This window comes from Gymnogyps californianus, chromosome 21 (genome assembly GCF_018139145.2).
Source record: "Gymnogyps californianus isolate 813 chromosome 21, ASM1813914v2, whole genome shotgun sequence".
Classification (NCBI taxonomy): Eukaryota; Metazoa; Chordata; class Aves; order Accipitriformes; family Cathartidae; genus Gymnogyps; species Gymnogyps californianus.
This window is the reverse complement of record NC_059491.1, coordinates 8464735-8487459: the sequence shown is the minus strand read 5'-3', so window position 1 is coordinate 8487459 and position 22725 is coordinate 8464735. Positions and strand designations below refer to the sequence as shown.

The 22725-nt window shown below is 43.7% G+C and overlaps 1 protein-coding gene across 6 annotated transcripts in view; it reads left to right on the top strand.

The window, feature by feature from the left end:
• The window catches only part of EIF4G3 (eukaryotic translation initiation factor 4 gamma 3), a 148513-nt gene that overhangs the window by 73705 nt on the left and 52083 nt on the right, over positions 1-22725 (top strand). For 3 of the 6 annotated variants that reach the window (XM_050909471.1, XM_050909467.1, XM_050909469.1), the window contains 7 exons: positions 528-560; positions 8242-8262; positions 9074-9253; positions 9841-9955; positions 14016-14116; positions 16694-16816; positions 22436-22544. In XM_050909471.1, coding sequence (XP_050765428.1) covers positions 528-560; positions 8242-8262; positions 9074-9253; positions 9841-9955; positions 14016-14116; positions 16694-16816; positions 22436-22544 — 682 coding nt within the window. The remainder of the gene's footprint in view (positions 1-527; positions 561-8241; positions 8263-9073; positions 9254-9840; positions 9956-14015; positions 14117-16693; positions 16817-22435; positions 22545-22725) is intronic. The other 3 variants (XM_050909468.1, XM_050909470.1, XM_050909472.1) reach the window with 3 other exon arrangements.

The following is a 22725-nucleotide window of genomic DNA, read 5'->3' as shown; positions in this document are numbered from 1 at the left end:
TTTCCCGCGGCCCCCTCGCCGGCAGGACACTAGCTGTGCCTACCTGGCTCTTAACTGCTCTCCAGCCATGAGTCTCCATCCTCCGCTCCCACCAAATATTTGGAACGGCTCTGAGTCCAGCTGCTTTAACCATTTACCTCCACCTTAAACAGTTTAAAATCTCCACTGCTGCTTGTTTTAAGTTGTTTTTTTGGTTTTGTTTTGGGGTTTTTTTTTTCCCCCCCAGGCAGGACAAAGAATGCCTGCATTCATACACTAGAGTGCCTTTAAAATAACTAGCAGCTTTGGCTGTTTATCTCCCAGCTCTCGAGCAGCACACTTCCCCCCCGTAGCGATGTTCACTCGTTATATCTCAGTACCTGTCTGTCACTGTCCTGCAGCAAAGCTTTCGACTGTTTTGTGGTTTGTTTGGTTTTTTTTTTTCTTGTGGGTTTATTTTGCATAGAGTGTGACATTTTGGTTTCGTTGTGGTGTTTCTGACTCTTTGTGCCTTTCCTTTTGTGTTTGTTTCTCCCGCCTTTCCTCAGTTTGCAGCGGGGCCTCGACCTGCCCATCACCAGGTACAGTACCCTGCCCCTTCATTATCATCCTAAACTAATTGGCTGGGGGAGGCGGGTGGTTGGAGGTGGTTCACCCACTAACTCAGAACGAAGGCTCACTTCGGAAACCAGCCCCGTTAGTAGATACTAGCACATGCATAACCCCGCTAACAAGCTGCCTGCAACGCAGAGTAACACTTTTAATTCTCAATTGGTGTCACTGCACTCATTAACCACCCCACTTAATGCCGTTTCCGTAGGAAAGGAGAACCTGTAGAGATCGTTGCCAGGTATTCGTGAGATTTGCTTGCCTTTTCAAGTCACTAGAAACTCCGCCGAATATTTCCCAAACTAGTCGGTGGATTAAATTGCCTGAGCTGAAGATGTCAACGAGAACCGGGCGTTCGCATCCCTGAGAAAATCCTACTTTTCAAACTCAGAGCAAGGCAAATGACTTTCCAGTTCATACGTTTCTTGTGTGATACGCCTGGTTATCTGTTATCATTACATTGCTTAATGTTGTTTTTACTCACCCTATGAAAGCCAAACGTTTAGGAATCCTTGTAGTATTCCTGTTGCATGACTTGGACTTTGTAAGGAACCACTTAATTAAGAAGAACGAAAAGGAGGAATAGCTCTGGCTCATGAAACTCATGGGCAGTGCTTATTAGGGTGGCAGAAATACCAAAAGGACCTCTTCAGCGTCAGGACAGATGCGTAGGTCCCTTCTGTCCTAGGCAAGGTGTGCGAAGTTGTCTTTTCTATCAACTCCTACATTCATCTTTGCCAAATCCCTTTTCCCCTGGGGATTGATTTTACTTCTTATAGCTTTTGAGAGGGCAGAGGTGGCGCTGATGGGTGGAAAAGAGGAGGAGAGGCAAGGCAAGTGCAGGAAAGCTCTCCCAGATTCGGTTGTTTCCGTGTCACTCTTCCTTCTCTTGGCTTGGAAGGAACCAGTTTGTTTCTACCAAGTTAATAGGGAAAAAAAAAATCCCATTAATTCCAGTGATGTCGGGACAGGGGCTTAAGTCACAGCAGGTTTGTTCCAGGAGAATTATCTTGTTCTCATTTCATTCCTGTTAGTCTGAGCAGTTTAATACTGTAGAGATGAGCATCTTTGGGAAAGTACTGTCTCAGGAGAGCAGGTAAGTGCGTTAAGTGGGCACAGACACCTAAAAAAGCTGATAATCTTTGTTCCTTCCACCTCAGAGAGCAGCACGGAGGCAGGCATCCTTCCAGAGCAGGACAAAAAAAAGGCTTAAAAAGTAGAATGAGGCATTTGCACTTGTTTGCTCGCAGGCAAATGTCATGTGAGAGAGAGAGAGAGAGAGAAATTATTTTTGTGCGTGGCAAGAGATTGCATTGACAGGCAGTGGCAGAGGAATGTTTGCAGGATAACTGGGCAACGTAGGGAACGACGGAATTAGTATCTTGTTTAGATACTTTTGTTCTTGACTTTAACTTCAGGTCTGTGTTTATGTTACCTGGTACCGAAAATGCATTGCTGTTCAGAAACTCGTCAGTTCTTTCATAGGTCGTTACTAAGGCAAATTATATATTCAGTGTGAGCCGTTTAATGTTCTCATAAATGTTACTGAACTCACTGCGAGCAGATTTTGGACCACGAGTCTCCAGGCAGTGCAGCCTTGGAGGAAACGATTTCAGCGCTTGGTGGCTTTACTGGTATGACTCTACCACCAATGTATCATAACTTGATTTAAAACTTTCTTTTGGACCCAGTTATAACCCTGCCTGCAGGTTAAAACTTGTAATTTCCAAATGTTTTCCCGATTTTATCACTACATATTTAACTGTGTTGCAGTTAGGTTTTTGACTCCATTACATCTCAAGTCTGCTTGTAATTATCTGAGAGAAGCTGTCACCATTAGAAAAACATTTCAGGCTTTATTCCCAGTTATATCTGTCATGCGCTGGATCAGGACAGGCCCAGAGAAACCTGGACTATTGATGAGCTGTTTATTTCTTTTAATCCAAAAGTCTCTGCCCGTGGTGCGGTTTGGGGGTGGAGAGAGGGATTTTTGCCACCGACCCGTGTAGGAGGGTCACGGCTGTTGAAGTGAGTTCATCCCAAACCCAAGACTTAGAGGATGCTTGAGACCAACATAAATAGTTATTCCCACATGGGAAACTTTTAACGTGCTTAAATTGTGTAACATAAGCAGTAGGCTTAGAGACTGAGATTTTGTAACCTAAAACGTACTAAGTAAGTAAATCAGCCGTAGCGGGGTTAATATTTGTTACAACAGCTTAACATGCTCTTCGAAGAACGCGGGAGCAAGATGAGGTTTGCAACGATTCCTGTGTCAATCCCAGTGTGATTTTTATTAACATATGCCTCGTATTGATTCTGTGTCTTTTTTCAGTCAAATAATGGATTATTCTTTAATGTTATTTCCTATAATTATTAGATCTTTAAAGTACTCAAATTAGCATGATTTAAGCACCTGAAGTTGACTGGCAACTTTATAAGCAATTTATTTTCTGATGGGAATGCCTGCCCTGGTAGTTCCAAGCCAGCTGATGCTATGGAAAGTGTAATCAAAGTCTGTATGAGAGAAAATATTAGAATGAGATTTAGGGTTGATATACTAAGTGAATAGTGGCTGAAGTCAAATGAACGTAGCTGCAGTGGTTCTGATTAAAAGTTAAAGGGGTATCAGTAATCCTTGATTCCAGTAACACGGCTACCTGAGAAACTGCTGAAAAGTCTCGTTTTACAGGAGCAAGAAAATGGGCCCTACACAGTGTTTTGTGGCAGTATTTTTAAATATACTGTCAACTTGTGTTTTTCTCGAAATGCTGGAGCGGACTTAGCTATTGCCCTGCCTGGGCTTGCTGCTCTGTTTCCCACTTTGTGCATGGAGCATCCCTTTTTTTTTTCTTTCTAAGTGAGGCTCTTGAGTCACTTTGTTGCTTCTGATCCTCACGAAGCACAATTGAAAATAGCAGTTTTCTTCTGATCTGAAGTCCGAAATGTAGAATAACCCTTAATTTAAGAAGTGACTTCAGGAGCATATGGGTTATTTTAAAATGGATGCTCAGAAGAGGCCAGTGTAATTAAAAACAGAAATAAGAGCAAGTATAAACTGAAATGTCAGAGTTCCCTTTCTGACTTATAATTGTATTTGAGATTAGTTTACTGGTTATGGCAGACTTAATTTAGTTTGAGGTTGCTGGTGTAGTTTGTTCCAGTTTTAGCTTGGGGTTACTCGAGTTCTTTTGGGTACAGCTTATACAACAGAAAGCTGAGTTTGGCCGGGTACTGTTGTTAAAAAGCCTTGTGATTTGGAGAGGTCGGGAATTTACTGCCTGAGCTGACTCAAGACTACCCGTTTTGTAGCTCTTCGGAGTATCTCGAGTTAGAAGGCAATCGGAAATGGCTGCCATAGTCACTTCTCTGTCTTCATCCACCAGCGTCCACCAGTTTCAAATCCCGTGGTCAACACAAAAAGGGTTTTCCCCCCCCCGTTTTATCATTTAGTAAATAATAAAACTGGGAAAGTCTGAGGCGGGGGGGGAAAACAGGTCTTGCGTTGCGCCCAAAGGGCTGCGCTGGGTTGCTGGTGGCCACTGGGGAAGCAAGATGTGGACCTGTGGACTTTCTGCTGCAGCTCCTGCTTCTGGCACCAGATCTTTACGTCTCAAGGCTGCGGCTCCTCAGCTGAGCCCCGGTGCCTGCGTTGAAGTTTGAAAGATCAAATATAACGTGCCAGCTTTCATCTGCAAGTAGATGTGGTTCCTGCTGTATCGCCTGTGCAGACACCTCCTCCTCCTCCTCCCTCTTCCAGGTCAGGGTCAGGTTATCCCACCGGCCTTATCGGTCAGACCAAAAAAACCTAGAAATTAGTAACAGAGCTGTCTCAGGGTATGAGAAGCTTAATTGCAGCGGAGAGCTTGGGTGTACGGTTTGATTTGATAGCGTCGATGACAACTTGTTGAACTTTCCTTTTGCTTCCTTACTCCACAGCCTTCTGCAGGGCTTTGTGGACCCCTCACAACTGCCAGCCTTGAGCCGGTCTAGAAAAAAATAGACGGGTGCCTGTCCACGTTGTGTTTGATGGGCTAAGCTTAGCATAGATTTGTTTTCAGTCCTCTTACCACAATTTTATTTTTCAGTGAAGCTTTTAGAGTAGGGAGGGAGTGCTCCACAGACACTCCACTGGAAGTGATGGCTTAGAAATGCAGAGTAAATAGAAAATCAATTAAAATGCAGTGGTGGTGTATCAGAAGGAAGTTGGTGCTCTCTTTGATCATTGATTTTTCTAGATGGCCGCCTCTTATCTGGCTGGCCTTCAACAGACTTTTGACACGGGGTCATGTGGTAAGAAAATCAAGCAGGAGAAGACGATGGTTAATAAAAGGATATCGGGGCGTGTATATATAAGGAGTGACTAAGTAAATGTCAGGGTAGTGCTGAGAGGGGTGGGCAGGAGGTTAGTAGTGGATTTCCTTAATATTACTGTTAATTACTCTGGCACAATTAGCAGGTATGTGTCTGCAGCAAACTTAATGAGTACAAAGCTAGAAAAGGTGGTTAGCACAGGGATGCTGGATGCTGTGCAAGGAGGACCGGCGTGATGGAAGCAAGGCGTAATCCAGCATTGCAAGGTGCAGGCCCTTATACTTCAGTGCCAAGGAGAAGCGTTTATTCTATAAAGTGGGAGCTCCTCAGCTGAAGCCACCTGTGCAATGCAATCTTTAGATAAACCAGAAAAGTTATTTCCAGTTGCGATAGAGAGTTATTACTGCTGTGTTGGGAAGTACTGCGGAAACCGTGTCTGGAGCGTGTGCGCAATTCTGCTTTTTTCTTTTCCAGAAAGACTTCCTTGAGCAGGTGGATGAAGGGCTGCTGAGATGATGAGAGCTTATTAAACGAGCAGGCTGAAAGAGTTGAGCTTGAGGCAGCCGATAAAAGCAATGTCTGAGAGGGGTTTACTTGTGCCCTTCTGTAAGTGTATCAGGGAGCAGCCCTAGGAGGAAAAAGTTAAAAGAGCATATTGCCCAGGAGTACTGGCTGGAAGATGATCCAAGAAATCCCTCCCTAACAGAGGTGGACAGATAAGGGAGGGGACTGTGACTTGAGGACCATGGCTCAGGTCCTCACTGGTTGCTGAACAACTGCGTAGCGTGTTTCACACTGATTTGACCGTCACTAGACATAGCAGGACTTAAATTTTGAAGGAAGTAGTCGAGGAAGGGTTGATGTAACGCAGGGTTTCTATCGGAAGCCTTGCTGTGGCCCGGAGTACCTTCATTCTGGTCCTGAGTGGGTCCTGTATGTTCTCCACTCCAAATCCTGCACTTATTAGAAGAAATAGAGACAAAATATAGCAGATTTTACTCTCCTGGTGTTCTCCCATGGGACATGATTAGTGTTACTTGAAAATGTTGTCTGTGCAGGCATCTGTTTGACCTTGCAAGACGAATTTTTTAGCAGATCAAGTCAGAATAGTGAAATGTTTCTAAGAATGACTTTGAATATTGCTAGCTTAGCTTTGGAGGGACAGGAACAAGGATGGAGCATAAAACAGTTGGCCAACCAGATGATACTTGTTTTGAACAGTAAAACCCACATACAAATCAGATGCACAGTGCTCCGATGATATTGGATTTTCTTGAGAATTTTAGTTTTACTTATAGGAAGTGGAGTAGCTAAAAGTAGTTCAGACTTTGCCAGAGAGGTCTCTGGTTGGCGCTTCCAAAAGCTTCTGGTGGTCTTGTTGCTTGGAAGAATGGATCTGCTTTTCTTCTCGCTGTGTCCACCTTCCTTGTAGCAATGAAATCCTCCTCCTTTTTTCTCCGTCTCTGGATCTGAGCTACCTCCGCGATGGTGCGGGCAGTATAGAGTGTTTTTGAGAGGCTGGGTTTTTTAACCTAGAGTTTCATTGTCGGAGGTCCTCCTCCTGCTGTAGAACAGCTTAGCACTATCATGGTGGTGTTTAATGCTTGATGGAAGAGCAAGCCTGTGTAACACGCGACCCGTTTTGGTGCGCAGAGCGTGCTTTCCTTCCTTCTGCTATGGCAGGAAAGAGAGCCGGCTTGTCTTTCATGAAATGGAGCTTCTTCAGCGTGTCACCCCAACAGATAATATCTCCTGATCTTTTAGGCACCAGTTGCCAGCGACGGAAGTGAAAAGCTATCCATAAATGAGGAGTTTCTGTTGCTCTAAGTTTTTCCTCGATGGTTTCAGTGATGTTATTAGCAGGTTTCGTAGGTGCAGCAGAAACTTGAGGAGCGGGGCTCACGTCTGTGGCTCGCACCGTGGAGGACTCCCATCTCTTGCAGTGAAGGCTTTTCTGTGCTGCCCTGTGGATGTAGTTACTGTCCGTAGAGAGGCAGGTCTCGCTTCAGCCTCCAGCCCACTTTCACTCTGCATAAATACAGAATCATGGTGGCTATTGACTTTTTTTTTTTCCCCCATACCCTACTCTGGGGAGACTTCTGCTGTAACCTGCCAACAGGTTAGAAGTAGTCATTATTCAGCGGTTTGCAGTGAAAGAAGAAAGGACTTTTGCACTTTTTGGTGTCTTTGCATATTGAAAAATTGCAGGCTCTAGTTATTCTCACCATAAATCCAGCATATGCCCTTGGTTCATGCAGCGCTCGTGTAGTTCCCCCACATCTAGACAGCCACACAGTTTTATTAATGAGGGAGCACGGTAATGTGTTGCTCTTCTGGTTTTCTTTCTGCACCCTCGCTACCAAACTTTTCTCCCCAATCAGTTGACTTCTCCTGGTTCAGGTCACACTTACAGTGTGCCGGTGACAATTCTTCGTCCAGATTCACAGGGTTGGACATAAAAGCATTGCGCTCATCTTAATGGTATCTGGATTTCTGAGACAGGGAGTCATCCGTGGCTTTCCTGGAGAAATCATTTGCTATGGGGAACAACTTAGGTGTCGTAAAGTCTTCAGCAGCACCAGAATGACCATTTTAAGCTCATTGTCATGTCAGGTATAGAGGCATCACAGCTTCCTTCCGCCCTACCCCATTCTTCCCAAATGCCGAGGCAGATAAGCCCAGCTCATTCCTTCATTCCTTAGTGGTTACCACTCTCTTTTCTTCTCACCGCTCATGATATAGTTACTCACAGACTATTTGCATCAATGCACTTCATCAGTCAGCAGTCTTGGATGTGACGTGTGATGACCTAATTTTTTTATTTTTTTTATGTTTTGGGTTTTTTTAACAATTAAATACGTGGCATTTCTTATCCTTCCAGTCTTGGTGCAGAAGTGGAGACCAAATCCATGGTTTGAGCAAGGGTTTCTGCTTTATCTGCTATCTCTGTATCACTGAAAGAGACCAGAAGGGAAAAATGTTTGATATTTTAGGAACAGAGTAAACATAAAGTCTTTCTGTAGCATCATATTTCCTGCAGTTAATCATGGTTTGGTTGGGGTTTTTTTTCTTTTTTTTTAAACTTTTATACTTCCTTGTAAAACTTTTCTAGAAGAGTTTCTGACCCCTGCCTTGGGATTCTGTAGAAGAGTCCTTGGTAGCAGTTCGGTGTCTTTTTCTTGCTGTTTCTGTAAGAGATTAGTCAAAGCAGGATAGAAAGATGAATGGAATTGTGTGCAATTAGGGTGCATGTTATATCCTATTCCTTCCTATTGATCTGTAAGCTGTTCCATTGGCTTTCTTTCTGTTTCCTGCTGCTTTCTTGCTTCGTTATTGAAGGGAGGATTCAGACCTATACAGGTAATTTTAACTCCTGGTTCTGCATGGCATAAATGTCTCTATCACTTGTATCATTACTCCGTTAGTGAATGCGTTAATGTCTGATGCATATCCTACCGACTGAGTTTCAAGATTGCAAAGACTCCAGAGCAAGGTCCATACCGTGGACGCTGATGCCTTTCCCAGCGCGTAAGGGTTGAGAACGGAGCGTGTACCAGTGGGTTGCTTGGTTTCCTGGACCTGGTCCATCTGCGTGGGGCATCACTTCATGCAAACGTGGTAGAAGAGTTTGGTGCCACCCTGGAAGAGGTTGCCACCTTTCTGAAACCGGAGGGCAAGACAAGTCACCCGGCTCAATTTGTACAAAGGATAGGCGTGAGGCGCCTCCGGCCTTTGTAAAAAATCTAGCTTTTTAGCTGTTCTGGAGGTATATTGGCACAGTTGCCTTGATCTTTTATTTCCCTGGCGTGTTTATAAAGGTGGCTTTTTTGGCAGTCTACCCACCTTATAAAAAAAGATATTTGACAAAAATTATTTTTCTAACGTTCGCTCTGAAAGTTGAGCTGTGTAGTTCGGTAGATACAAACCAGTAATTATTGGAGTTTTGAAATTTCTTACCTTTTTCTATCTTGTAAAATAGAAAGCTATAGCATGATCTTGCTATTTACAGATAAACAGAAATTGTCCTGCAGTTTTCTGAATGCGTGGCAACCCTTTGAAAGTAGTATTATAATTATAATATTGTAATGATATTTCAAATTCTTTCCCAGAAAGTCTGACCGGTTCTTTCTTTTCTCTCCTCTCTCCCTCCTCTCTCCCTTCCCTGCCCTAGTTTTTTCAGAGGCCTCAGATACAGCCTCCAAGAGCTACCATCCAGAACAGCAGCCCTTCCATCCGTCCTGGTGCGCAAACGCCGACTGCGGTGTATCAAACCAACCAGCACATCATGATGGTTAATCATCTGCCAATGCCCTACCCGATGCCTCAGGGCCCCCAGTACTGTATACCACAGGTAAAAATACAGTGTCCAGGCACCTGAGGAACTGCGAAGCAACCTTTGCTCCGTCTGGATTTTCTCAAGACCTGCCGCAGAGTTGGGGTGGGGGGTGAAATTAAGCTGGTAGTTGCATATTTAGCCTCTGTCCTTTTTCTGGATGAAGTATTTGTTCTTCTGTGCGTGGAGGCAGTAAGAAGAACTGACCTTTCTAGTTTTTGAGGTCCCCCTCAAAACCAGTGTGAAACTAAGCTCTTGGAAAATGTGTAGTGCTATAAATGTATCTGAATTGACTTGATAGATCTACAATTACTCCAAAACCTTGGGCCTCATAAAAACACAATATTGCTGAAATCAGGGGAGTGACTGTTTTCTACTTCAGCTCTCCTGTCCTCCCTGTCTTTTCTTTAGATGACATAGCTTACCTCGCCTTTTTTTTTTTTTTTTTTTTTGACAGTAGCATTTCTGAATCTGTAATTAATCGGTTTGATAATCAGATCCCTGTTGATTTGGGGGGCTCAATTACAGGTTCTGTGTGCAACAGCATGAAGTTGCCCAACTCCTTGTAAACTGAAGGTTGTTTTTTTTTTTTTTTTCCCTCCTAGTATCGTCACAGTGGCCCTCCGTATGTCGGGCCCCCACAGCAGTATCCTGTTCAGCCGCCAGGACCAGGACCCTTTTATCCAGGACCAGGTCCTGGAGAATTCCCCAATGCCTATGGTAAGTTCTGCTTGGAGATTTCTTACAAAGTGTTTTCTGGGTGTGTTTTTCTGTTGTCAAGCTGAAGATTTATAATAGCGAAATGGATTAGCATTTGTTTGAACTTCAAATAGCTGCTCAATTTGGTTGTGTCGCAGCCCTTTATTATTCACTCCTGAAAAATTCACAGTAACTGAGCATTGTTTGTATGAGTGCTTAAGGAAAGGCTGCAACTCACAGAGCTACCCATAATGACATGTGAACAAGAATGGTGGCTATTTGTTATTCCCTGCTCAATCATTATTATTTATTAAGGTATTGTGAATACATCTGGCAGCCCTGGTTTCCACTGAGCTATGCCCTGAATATATTCACAGCAATACAGCAGTTAACATTTCTTATCCCTGTGTTCCTTGTTTGGCATTTAGTGAGGGGAAAAGAACAAGCCATGTGGTTTGATTCACCGGCCTTGCGCTGCAAAGATCAAGTTAGTCCCGTCGAAGCGTTTGTAACCCATGCACAGGCTGAAATTTGCCCTTTTAATGGGCAACTCCTGGTCTTGCCTTTTGTCAAGCAAAAGGGTTGGGAGATTGCCCAACATCGTTGTGTGTGCTGTGGTTGTTTGGCACGCTGTATTCGGTGTATTTGACTGACTCCCCCAGGTAATGAGCTTCAAAGCTGCACCTAAAAATTCAGAGGCTGCATGTCCGGTGCTGGGCACCCCTCCTGTCTGCATCTCACCGGTCCTTGACTCCTCCAGGACCTCACAACTGCCTCTCGTTTGGGTCCCAGTTTGCAGACCCCGTGTAACAGTGGGTGACTGTCCTTCACTGTCCCGTGACACCTCTTCTCTTGGCAATCGTCTTTTACATAAAAGTAATTCAGTCCTCTCTTAATAATTTCCAGTGTGTTGCCATGTACAAGATATCTCATATCGCAGTCCCCTAGAAGGTTTTCTGTGGGATCTGTATTTTGATAGTTAAAACAAATCAGCTTCTGCAAGCTGTATTTGAATGAGATGCAGAATTAGGTATCTTGCAGTCATGTCTATCCCTTCTTTTTTTTGGGGGGGGGGGGCGGGGGGGGGCGGTGTTTTGTTTTGTTTTTTTTTAATTTCCCTTCTCTTGCTCATTTATGGAAACATTTGAAAATCCACCAGGATGATTCTGGTCATCACCCTGTTGTGTGGGGTTGGGGTTTTTTTAAAGGGTTTTCACCTCTCGATATCAAATTTGAGGTATTTTGTTCAGTCTGATCGCTACCGGCCCACGTGTATTCTGTAGTCTGTTGGGGGCAGAGATACTCTCAGCTTTCCACGCGGCTTTAGCTGTTGGTATCTCAGAGCGTTAGAAGTGAATTATTACCTTCCAGGCTGAACAATGACAACCCTGTATCTTTGGCAGAATTGCATGTTTGCTCTTCACAAATACAGATTCCTTTCAAAGGGGAGAAAAGCCCCAGTTGCTTCCCTACTTACCATTTTTTAAAAGGTCTGGACTTCCCCCCCCCCCCCCCCCCCCCTTCTTTCTTTTTTGTTTTTTTTATTTATTTGATATATAGAGAGCTAATGGGACTACTTTGAAAGGTTGCCATGAAGCCTTCAAACCTGGTTATGCAATTTCTGAATAAAAGGAGAGAGCGCAATTATAAGGCAGCTAGTTCCTGTTTGCTTATCCTAGAAAAAATAAAGAGAAGAAATATTGCAATGGCGCTTTAAATCTGATCCGCTAAATGAGGAAATTACCCAGTATTCCTCATTTTTTCTGCCATTACAGGTCTGCTTTCTGACTTTCTGCTCGCTTAATGCCATTTGTCTGTCTTCACTTATGTAATTTGGAAAAGGTTCCCTTCCGGTTCCTTTCCACTCCTGAAAGTGCCTGGTTTCTTGCACAGAGGCTTGTAATCTTTCAGTCCCAGCTTGTTTTTAGGTTCCTGCATCTGCGGAGCATCAGTGGGCGAAGCTGGAGCCCTCCGTCACGCAGAGCGTTTGCCAGGCAGAGAAGGTTTAGCCAAGGAAGAGGGATTGCGGCTTTGCCTGTGCTCGTCCACCTTTCCCTCCTGTTGCTCTCTCACTCTTTATGTAGGGCCTGAAAATGTTCAGTCTCTAGCCAGGTGCTGCTCGTGGCATCGGGAGACGACTGAATTTACAACACAGGCATGGATAATGCTGCTGGCAGTGGCCTTTCCCTTAAACCTCAGGACTTCGTAGCCAGTGTGGCTGCTAGACATCAAAATCGTCGCGGTTTGGCAGGCTGTAAAGAAGGCGATAAGGGAAAATGCTGCAGAAGACAAAACTTGTGAAGGTGGACAGTGCCTTTTTTTTTAACTGTCTCAGTTTTGCAATTTATCGTTCTCTTTTATATCAGCGAGTTTCCGTGCTACGTTGGGAAAGACCTTGAAATGATGAATGGAAAGGAGGGAGAATAAAACTTGGGTGCCGCTGAACTGGAAGGGATCAAAAGGCAGGGTGCAGAGCAAAGAGCGTCGCACTGAAAAATGCGCTTGGCTTGTTGCCACAGAGGCTATATTTCTTCCCAGAAGTTACTCTTGCTTTTTGGGATTTGCTTTTTTTTTTTTTAAAGTATTTTTCGTAAAGGAAGAGTCTTTCCTTGAGTTACGCTGTGGCTCGCTCTCTGGCAGGGATCACGTTACAGGCTATCTGATTAGATCTGGTTTCTAGGAAACTAGAAATCAAGATAATTAACGCATTGCAAGGCTCTCAGGCTTGCTCCTGTCCTCTCACGTTCTCCAAACTCATGCTGTACACCTGGCCAGCTTGGCCAAACCATTAGTTGCAAGAGTTTGAGGCTTCATCACCGTTTTTAAGGAGAGAGGCAGGAGGGTTCTTGCTTCCCAAGCCGTGGGGACGCTGACGGAGACTTTTGTGCCCTGAGGCCAGATCTGAAGTCACGCTGCCTACGCGAAGTTCAAAATGAAAAGTGTATTGAGTCATTTAGGCCACCTTAATTGCAGCATCCGAGAGCGAATAAAGCAGGCTGAGCTTTTAGCAGCTTGATGCCGGTGCCGTGCAATGCTCTCCGCTTTCAGCTACCTGCCTGCTATTTCGGCAGAGAAAAGTTCTTGTTCTGAGCATGCAGGCAGGGAGCCTGCTCCAAGCTTTTACTTTCCAGTTCTCAGTTTGAGGAATGCGTCCTTTGAAGTTGCAAATCAGATTGTGCTGGGCTGGTATCGTTTGCTTTCTTGGATTTCACCGTTTGCTTGAGATAGTAATAACCTCCCGTTTTGGTTACAGACACACAATACAGATTTTTCGTTCCCGTTTAAAGGTTAGTTCAGTTGAAGAATAAATCAGATGGCTCTAGATGCAAGCGCAAGCAGGCAGTCCATCTAGCATCCATGCCTAGAAGGAAAAAAACCCAGCACCATCTTACAAGTTCACTTGATATCTGATCCACAAACAGAAGACAGCTCTGCTATGCCACCTTTATTTATGTCTGGCACGTTTTTAAAGCACTCAGTCATTTTGAGCCAGTCTCATTCCGTAAAGAAAAACATAGTGAAACTATCTGGGGTATTATGAATGTAATCAACAACGCGGTGTAATTTTGCAATAATAACCGTGGTCGTGCTTTTTTGTGTTGCAGCATGAGAAGAACATTGCTTGTAATTAAATTTTCTGGCGATGCTTCAGAATAGGTTGCGGTTGACCTTGCAAATTCTTTGTAATGGTTTGACTGAATTTCTCTACAAAGACAAAAAAACCCCAAACAACAAACCCACCTGGTTGTCAGTCAGAGGAGTCCAAGGATGGGCCACTTTTCATGCCTTGGTGATTTCAACAGCCTCTCCAAAATGGATGCATGTGATCGGTTTTTTTTCTGTTCATGGAGGAAAAAAAAAAATGAAGTAGTGACTTAATCGCTTGTCTTGATGGAGTAGCAGCTTCTGTTTTAGTGGAAGTGGGGAAGAGCAAAACACAGACCAGTGACCAGCTGGATGTTAGAAGTTCTGGTTTTTGAAGGGAGGGAGGAGCAGGCAGTCAGTTTTGCACTTGGTTTTGTTTCATTAACGGACGAACTGAATTTTTCACTCTTGTTTCTGTCGTCTTGTCCTTTCCCAGGAACACCTTTCTACCCAAGTCAGCCAGTGTATCAGTCAGCACCCATCATAGTGCCTACACAGCAGCAGCAGCCTCCACCAGCTAAAAGAGAGAAAAAAACGGTAAGTGATCATCATTAACTGATACATCCCTTCTGAGAATTGTCCTGGTTCTAAGGTTGAAGGAAATTAATAATGATCTTAAGCTTAAAACCAAGCTTTATCTTCACAGAGAGGCTAAGTCTTACCTTTCACGCCTAAGTGTAATTAAGCGTTGCACAATGCTGTAATGTTTGTCTCGTTTTCCATTTCCAACGGGGACTTTCTGCTCTGAGTTTGTGACATCTCAGCCAGTCAAAAAGGAAAATATTTTTGCCGGTTTCGTAACGAACATAAATGAAAGCAGCATCGTCTCCCCAAGCCCGGGATCCTCGGCCGCCTGCGCTGCTGCTTAGAGTTTTACTAAAGAGCCAGGTGGGAATGAACAAACTCACATCAGTTTGGGAGACTGTTGGGAATTGGTTCAAACTGACAAAAAAGAAATTATTCAGTATTGGAAAAGGTAGAAAAACAGTAACTTGTGGACTTATTTGCAGGTTTGAAAGAACCTGAACACATGACGTTATCAAAGCAGGTAGAGGTTTGGAGACCACGTTTCCTCTCTTCCTAAGTCACTGGTCAGAATTTGAGACACGCAGATTAATGGAATTTAAACCCATTTGCAGGTGGATGACGGTAGGGAAATAGTAAAGACACACCAGGTGAATGTAGCATTTGAACAGAAAAAGTTAGGGGCGGACTTGAAGCTGGGAATGAATAGTTGATTCTAAATGATTGAAAAGGAAACTACTTTACATCACTATGTGTGTTAGAGTGGTTCGAAAACATTAAAAGAACTGTTTCCTGGGAAAAAAATATGGCACTTGTACACGTCTCAAAATGCAGACTATTTCTATCTTTTGATTTTTGAAGATGATCTGAGATGACACTTGATTTGGGAAACTGGAAGAGCCGAACAATGTGTTAGCTGGGCTTGCAAGAAAGGCCTTTTTTGTAGCTGCTGTCAGCAAAGGGTGATGCAACTCTCTTGCCACCTCTTCACTCCTGAGGAGCCTCTTTTCAGCATCCAAAACATGACATGGCCAGATCCTTGATGCCATTTGAAATGCAAAGATGTTCAGAAACGCTCAACTGTGCTTAAGACAGTTTCATGCCAACGAAGCTAAGTTCTTTGAAGCGGAAAAGCAAAAGGTTTTTTAAATGCCCGAGATGCTTTTCTCTGAATGTACTATTTCAATTTGCTAATCTGTGTCGCAACTGAAGAAATGAGAGAAATTAAAGAAAAATTAAAACGCATACATATACACGCACCCGCATGCACCATTAGTTGAGTATTCGAATACTACAAGCTTTCAGGCAGGGAAAGCGTGTTTTAATGCCATTGACTACTTGTCAGGAGGAGGAGAGGGCAGGAATTCATGCCAACTCTTAAGTCCTTGTTGCTGTGGTTAATTAAATGTTTTAGCAGAAAAACTCCATCAGAAATAAGAGAAGACCACATCTTGTCAACATCCTGAGTACCATGCCTATATTTATTTGTCTTCGTAACCCCAAGAGTCAAGAAGACATCGCACGGTACTGAAGCTGATAAATCACAAAACCCTTCTGCAGATAGCAACTTTATATGTTGCTGATTGAAAAAAGCACGGCGCTTTCCAGTGAGACCCCTGCCCTCGGGAGGATTATGTCTCAGTTTCCTTGCGGTTGCGTGTTTTCCTCAGCACAACGGGGACTTCTGCGTGCAACTTATGGAGCGAGTTCAACCAAGAGTTTTTGGGAAGGCGGACAGACAAACAGTAGCACTGTCTTCAGATTTATGAAAATCTTCAATTCTTATATTGAAGATTAAAAACTCTATTTCAAATTAACCCAGACGGCTTGGACTGTTCCCTGTATTCAGTGACACAGCCTGGCTCAAGTGTCAGCTGAGGATTCAAATGAGTGTGTTCTCGAGTGGTTCACTTTGGAAAATATTTTTCCTTCCCATTTTGGGTCTGTGGAGAGACTCAAAAAATGTACTTACTTCCTAAATGCTGATGAGTTTCATAGGACTTTAGTTTGTTCTTCTTGCAGTTTCCCTTTCCTCTGCTCAGTATTTTTTGGTTCCCTCTCTTTTGTTGGTATGACTTTTCTCAATGTGGAAGGGAAAACCAAAATCAGCTGATTTACTTTTCCCCTTTACCAGCAGCTGGTTGGGCAAGGTCACTGAATGTCATATCAGGGTAAAACATGGCCTTTTTTTTTTTATTCTTGCACTTCCCGGTAGCTGCCAAGCTTAGTTCTGTTGCTAAACTGTCTGCTAAATTTTCAAAGTTGCAGTAAATTTAATTTCCAGAAGTAGAGACTGTATTCTGAATTACAGGGTCATGCACTGGGGTGCACGTATTTAGACCTAACTGGTGTGGTTGATGAGCGTTTTGATTAAATTAGGTTTCGAGATTAAGGGATGACATACCATGCATTTCAAGTTATCGAAACAAACCGCATTCCAGCGTTCCTGCAGAGCATCAGCTCAACCCAGAGCATCTCCTACCGAGTGTAATGGAATTATGTCCTGTCCGCGCTCTCCTCTCCATAAACCCCAAGGACAGCGTGTAACGGGAAGACTTGTTTGAATTATTTCTTTGTTCAATACCGTAGATCCGAATCCGGGATCCAAACCAGGGAGGCAAAGATATAACAGAAGAAATAATGTCTGGAGGGGGCAGCAGGAACCCAACGCCTCCCATCGTGAGACCCACTTCCACACCTACTCCACCTCAGGTAATAAAGCGGCCGCGCAGCCTTCTCCCAGTGACGTCTGCTTTGCTTTGCTTTGCTGTTTGTTAGAGCCAATTCCTCTAGCTTCCATCCACGCCACCGATCCCCTCAGACACCTGGATGGTCCTAAATTCTCAATGTTCTTCAAGAATTTATTCCCCCCCCCCCCCCCCTCCAAGTTTGGTCATTTTTACCAGCCTGTAGCCTGTAAAATGTGGAGCTGCAGCGCTGCTACAAGTTCCCCATCCCTGGGTTTGTATCAGCAGTAGATTTTAGAGCTTGTAAAGACTTTCAGTGTTAAAGGAGGAGCCAATATATTTGTGAGAAATGTGGTGTTTCTGTTAGTCTTGTGTACCTGAGGAAAGCCCATATCATGCATGTGATTGATTTTATATCTTCAATTGCATCACTGTCCATACTAATGTCTTTCTGCCTTAGTAGTGTTGTTTCAGAGTAACCAGAATGACTGTAGCTCAGGAATTTTATCACAGAACTGTGATAAATCTATCACAGATTTGGCCTCCGTGTGTTCAACCTTAAAAACGCGTTTTTCTGACGTAGGAAAAAGCGTAAATACCCCAAACTGACATTTTTCCATGGCTCATGAATCTCTTCTTGTCGCCCACCTTTGAGTTTGACCCCTTCTAAGTCTCTGTATCCTGCTTCACCTGAGAAGTCCACGTGTAGTGTCTGGAAATTAAGCTGATTGGAAATGCAGGTCTGTTCTGGTCCTTTTTGAGCCAGGGCCAAAAGAGCGCTCTCAGACTTGCAGACCAGCGGTCCTGACGTGAACGTTAAGTCCACCGTGACGTGAACCGCTGGGGCTGGAAGTGGCTGCGTTATCTGATCAGAAAATGATTTCTATCCTCTGACCACTCTTCCCCACCTGCAGCAGGAAGAGGCGATGCTTCCTTCATCTCCCCGTAGCATCAGAGATGGAGAGGAGGCGCGTGGCAACTGCTGTCCTCTTCCCAGCTGCCGGCTTGCCGTAGCTGCTCTTTGCTTCGTACATCATCTGAGTTCTCCCTCTCTTTTGGGAGAGACGGTGCGAAGCCACAGGCTGCTGAACTTAAAAGTTTTTGAAGAACTGGAGAAGAAACTCTGTGGTTTGACACAAGCCTTGGAAGTTGGCCGTGTTTTATTGAGGTTGTTGTCCACTGCTTGGGGGCCTGATTAGCAGAAATGAAGGTTCTCCAGGTGATGGGTGGGCTTTAGATCGGAGCCTGGCTGAGGCTGGGGTGCAACTTCTTCTTCCGAGTTCTTCCCTGTTTAATGTCACCAGGTTTTGCTAGCTTTTAGGTGAAACAGCCTTTTCTGAGCTGAAACTTTACTTTCCCCTCTGTCTGGATAGTTTTTCTGCTGACTGTCCTGTGCCGAGGAAAAACCACAAGCTTGCCTCGAGACATCCATTGCACTGGAGTGGGAGGTGAGGTTACAGCTGAGCCAGTAAAAGTGTAACTGGGATCATTGAGATGGCCTGGCCTGCAGACCTCCCCTCCGCTGAGACCAACGGGACAGTTACGGCTTTTGGCCGTTCCCCTGGTTCAATCGAATCCTTTTGTCACGTGAAGGCATCACCGTGTGCTTTGGGTCACCTGCTTTCTCCTCCTGGTCTCCATCGTGGGCAAGCAGCAGCAAGGCACCGTGCTCGAGCAATTCCTGTCTAGCTGTGTTTTTCCAACAAGGTCTGCAGTGCTCGACTGGAAAAAGCTATTTTTCTGCCAGAGAGCGGTCTGATGATTTGCAACTGCAGCTGGGAAGGGGAGAGAGCCGAGAGCTGGTTACGTATAGAATCATTTAAACTTCTTTCCGAGAGTTTTCCGTGAGAGAAGATACTGGTGATGTAAAACGTTGGAGTGCTGGTGAGATCGTCTTCCCATTACTTCATGACTTTCCCCATGAGAAGCGGGGAAGAGCTGAAAACAGCCAGGGTTTCAGATAGGGTTTCAGATTGTGTTTATGCACGGTGCAGCTAATCCAGGCACTTACCGGATCATTTTTGCATTCTGAAATCTATTCTAAGATACTACAATTAAGTCAAACAGGATGAAATAAATGTTTTTCAAGAGGAGGTTGATAAGCATGAATTTTTATCAGCTGTAATTTATATGCAGAGCACAGCAGAGATGTCCAATCATCTACTCTAAGTAAGGTATGCAAATACTTCATTGTTTAATATCCAGGCTTCGTTTTGATTAGGTACTTGGAACCACTTTTGTTAATCACAGAAGAGCTCTGAAATAGTGTTCACCAGAAAAAGTTCATTAGTATAACATAACAGAAAATTTAAGCCCACTTAAGCCAGGAAATGCAAAGTTATTGTCCCAACAGCATCCCTAATTCATTTCTTTGGAGCAAGGGTAGCGTCTTGGATGAAATTAGGTAGTGCCTTAATAACTATGCTCAGTAGCTGAACTCCAGGAGTGGTGGATGTTCTAATTTTGAGCAGTCTCAAATCAGTAAACTCTAAATATTCAGCCAGAACTTTGCTTGCAACGTGCTAGGGCTTTTTTGTATTCCCTTTCCCCAGCCGATAAAAGCTGTGAACAGTCGGTGTGAGCTTCGTATGAAAATACCCGCCTGTTGAAGTGCTCACGGTTTAGGGCAGCTCCTGGAATAGGTGCAAGGGGAACATCCTTACTGTTGTCTCGTTCCACCACCCCTTTGAATCAAACCCTGCACGTCGGGGCGAGGTTTGATGAGATTTCATCTGGTTGAACGCTCAAAATGCGAACATGCGGTCTCCGGGCTTGACGAAGCATCGTCTAATCAAAGCGACTGCCAGTCCAATGATATTTTAGAAGTATGCTAAATTCTAGTAGCACTTCTTTTATATTGACGGCCAGTATCTGATTCTGTAATCTCATTATTTAAATGACACAAGCACAGAGGGAGGAACTTGCTCAAGAAGTGCATGGAAGCCACTGCTGTAGACCAGTCCCTGTCTCAAATTCTACATTTGAAAAAGAAGCCATTTTATAATAATAATAATAGGTTTCAAAAATTTTTTTTTCCTTTAGATTTAGATTATTTTTTTTAACTGACTCAAAGAAAACCCAAAACTTTGTTAACACAAGCCCGAAGCACCGTCTCGCACCGTCTCTTCTCAGTAGATTAAGTGCTTAACGTCAAAAAAACACTGGACTTGTCCAAAAGATGAGTGTCGCTGCCAAGACTCGAGCTGCGTGGTTTTAGCCATTTCCATGCTTTTTGTATCTCCTGCTTTGTAGTCAGCATTGCTGACCAAAAAGTGCTTTAGGTGGAGTCTTCCCAGCACCTCCGCAGTGGTTGCTTCATTGCTACAATGCTTTGAAGTTCCTGCGAGAGAAGCTGGCAGTAAGTGGAGATATTATTTATACATTTCGAGTAGGACACTATTTTTTGCACTCTATTTTTTGCTGGGAAGATAAATAAACCCCAGGACCACGTATCGAATCTGGCTACAGTATTTACTCAGCACTGACTTACATAGAAGATCGCCTTTTAAAGAGTAAGAAATGCTCTTATTTTCCTGGCAAACCTCTTCCAAGTATCAATGAGTTTGTCACACGTTGTGTTTGCTCGGTCTATGGGCCATGGTAGGATGGAATAACACAGAGCAGCTCTTTTTAGCATCATAAATCACGAGCAATTTTGAGTGGGTTTTTTTCCTAGAAAGCCTCTACATGCTCCATTTTGAAGCTGCGAGCCTGGAAGGGTCAGTACTTAAGGACCATTTATATTACTTTGCGATATCGTTCCCACAAAATTTCCCAAATTTCTTAAGAAAACATGTTTACTGACCCAAGAAGTTTCTAGGCTTACAAGTTTCTTGTCCGCTAGTCTCGTTTGGTTCCTGTGATTCTTATCACATTCTCCTTTTTCCCCACTGCTTTCATCCATAAATTTTTCATAAAATGAAACTAATGATCCGCTGAGGGTGAGGGGGAAGCGTTCTTGAAACCCGCTCATTTGTGAAACTGCGTTTTCTTTGGCTTCCTTCGGCTTTGGCTGGAGGTAGGGATGCAGTTCTTCATCCATAGTCCAGCCGATCTCATCGGGCTCGTTCCTGGAAGAGGAGCAATCCCAAATAAAATTTCGATCCTTCACCTCCCTTACTTAGATTTTTATTTTTATTTTTCCAGATGTGCTTTTTCACAGTCCTCCTTTACCTTTCTGTTGCCTGAAATGGTGAAAAATAGTGTATTGAAGATAATTCATTCTTTATTCTGCACTGTTCGGATGCAGTAGCTGAAAAAGCTGGAAATGGGAGAAAGAAGAGAGTCCCAGGAAGAGGAGCAGGTTGCCAGAGAGTTTCTTTTTTTAGGGAAAGAAGTTTTGCCTGGATTTCTGATAGCCTGTCCGAAAGAAGGAATTAGCCACATCTTGGGCACTCTGCTTTATTTTGATTGTTTAAAAATCCCTTTTCCTGTAGATCTTCTGAGAAGTCGGCATGGATGTATAGCTAGATGAGAACAGCCACCTGCAAGAAGCTGCGTGGCTTTCCACTTTGATGAAATGTAAATTTAGCCCCATTTTCTTCTTTGCATGGTCCCTGATGCGTGTTTCAGGGGATGTTGCAAGTGTGAGTAGTTGACTTGCCCCATCTATGTTCACTCTCACGTACACAAGTGCTCGTGCTCTCATGCAAACCTATAAGTTTGAGTGAGTTTGGTGTAGTTACTTCGTCTTACACAAGGTCTTCCTTAAATTCTGAGATAAAATACAGGAGATTTTTTTTTTGTCTTTATTGAACCTTCACGAACAGAAGTGAAGTGTTTGTCCCAGTAATGGTGGGGGCATAATTAAAATATGTGGTCTCTGCAACAGGCCATGGCTTCTTCAGTCTTGTGACTTTGCTGGTCTTGCAGTTTTGGTTTTTATATTTAGAAAATCTCAAGCTCGCTCCGTGTTGATTGGGAACCAGCTCCTCCTGCTCTCCTTTAGATTGAGGCACAAGTGGTTTTATTCTCATCCTACCCAGCAGGTACCATCCTTAAGCCTGTTTGTAGAAGGCATTGGATGTTTTTTTTTCATACGACCACACAGGTATAACCAATCTACATTATTTTCCTACTGCGATAACAAGTTACTATGTGTGTGCATAGAGATACATATGTACACTATTCATACATACATACACACATTATCTATCTATAAATAAATACCTAGAAAAAGAAATATCTATATATTTTAATATCTAAGGTGTTTGAAATAACTGATCAGTTGAGAAAGGAGTCGAGTCCAGAAAGCAAACTTAAATTACGGAGGGGTCCAGGAGTCCTGGTGTATATCCGACCTTTTGCAGACTACTCAGAGGAGCATTTCTGCTGCTCTTGGAAGGAGCATTTGGAGAACAAAGTGTGTTAATAACTGTGCTGTGCTGTCTCTTTCTCGCTGTTGTTAACAGTAATCGTCTCTTTTTCCCCTTTTCCTGCTGCCTTTTCCTCCCTCCCTTTCCCATGTACTTTTTGAATTTATTCAATCGATCTGTGTATCTTTTCTCTTTATTTTCCCCCGCCTTTTGTTTTTCTTTTCTATCCCACCCTATTCTCGTCTCCCCGCTTGCTTACTTGTGCTCCATGTTGCTAGTTTTTATGTTCGCACGCTCATTATCACCCTTTTTTGTACTTCAAATCCCAGCAGCTGTCCAGCCAGGTCCCCGAGCACAGCCCTGTGGTTTATGGGACTGTGGAGAACACCCATCTCGCTGCCAGCACCCCTGTCACTGCGACTAGCAACCCGAAGCAAGGTTTGTTGATGGATATTTCCTTCCTGATTATTTTTAGTCTTTTTTTTTTTTTTTTCATCCTTTCTCGTTTTAGTTTGAGTATTTTTGGCACGGAGACAAGCAGTCAGCAGAAATAGGAGGGGAGGGACTTCTTTTCCTCCAGTGGAACATTTTAACAATGTGTTGCTAAGGGAATTAATTG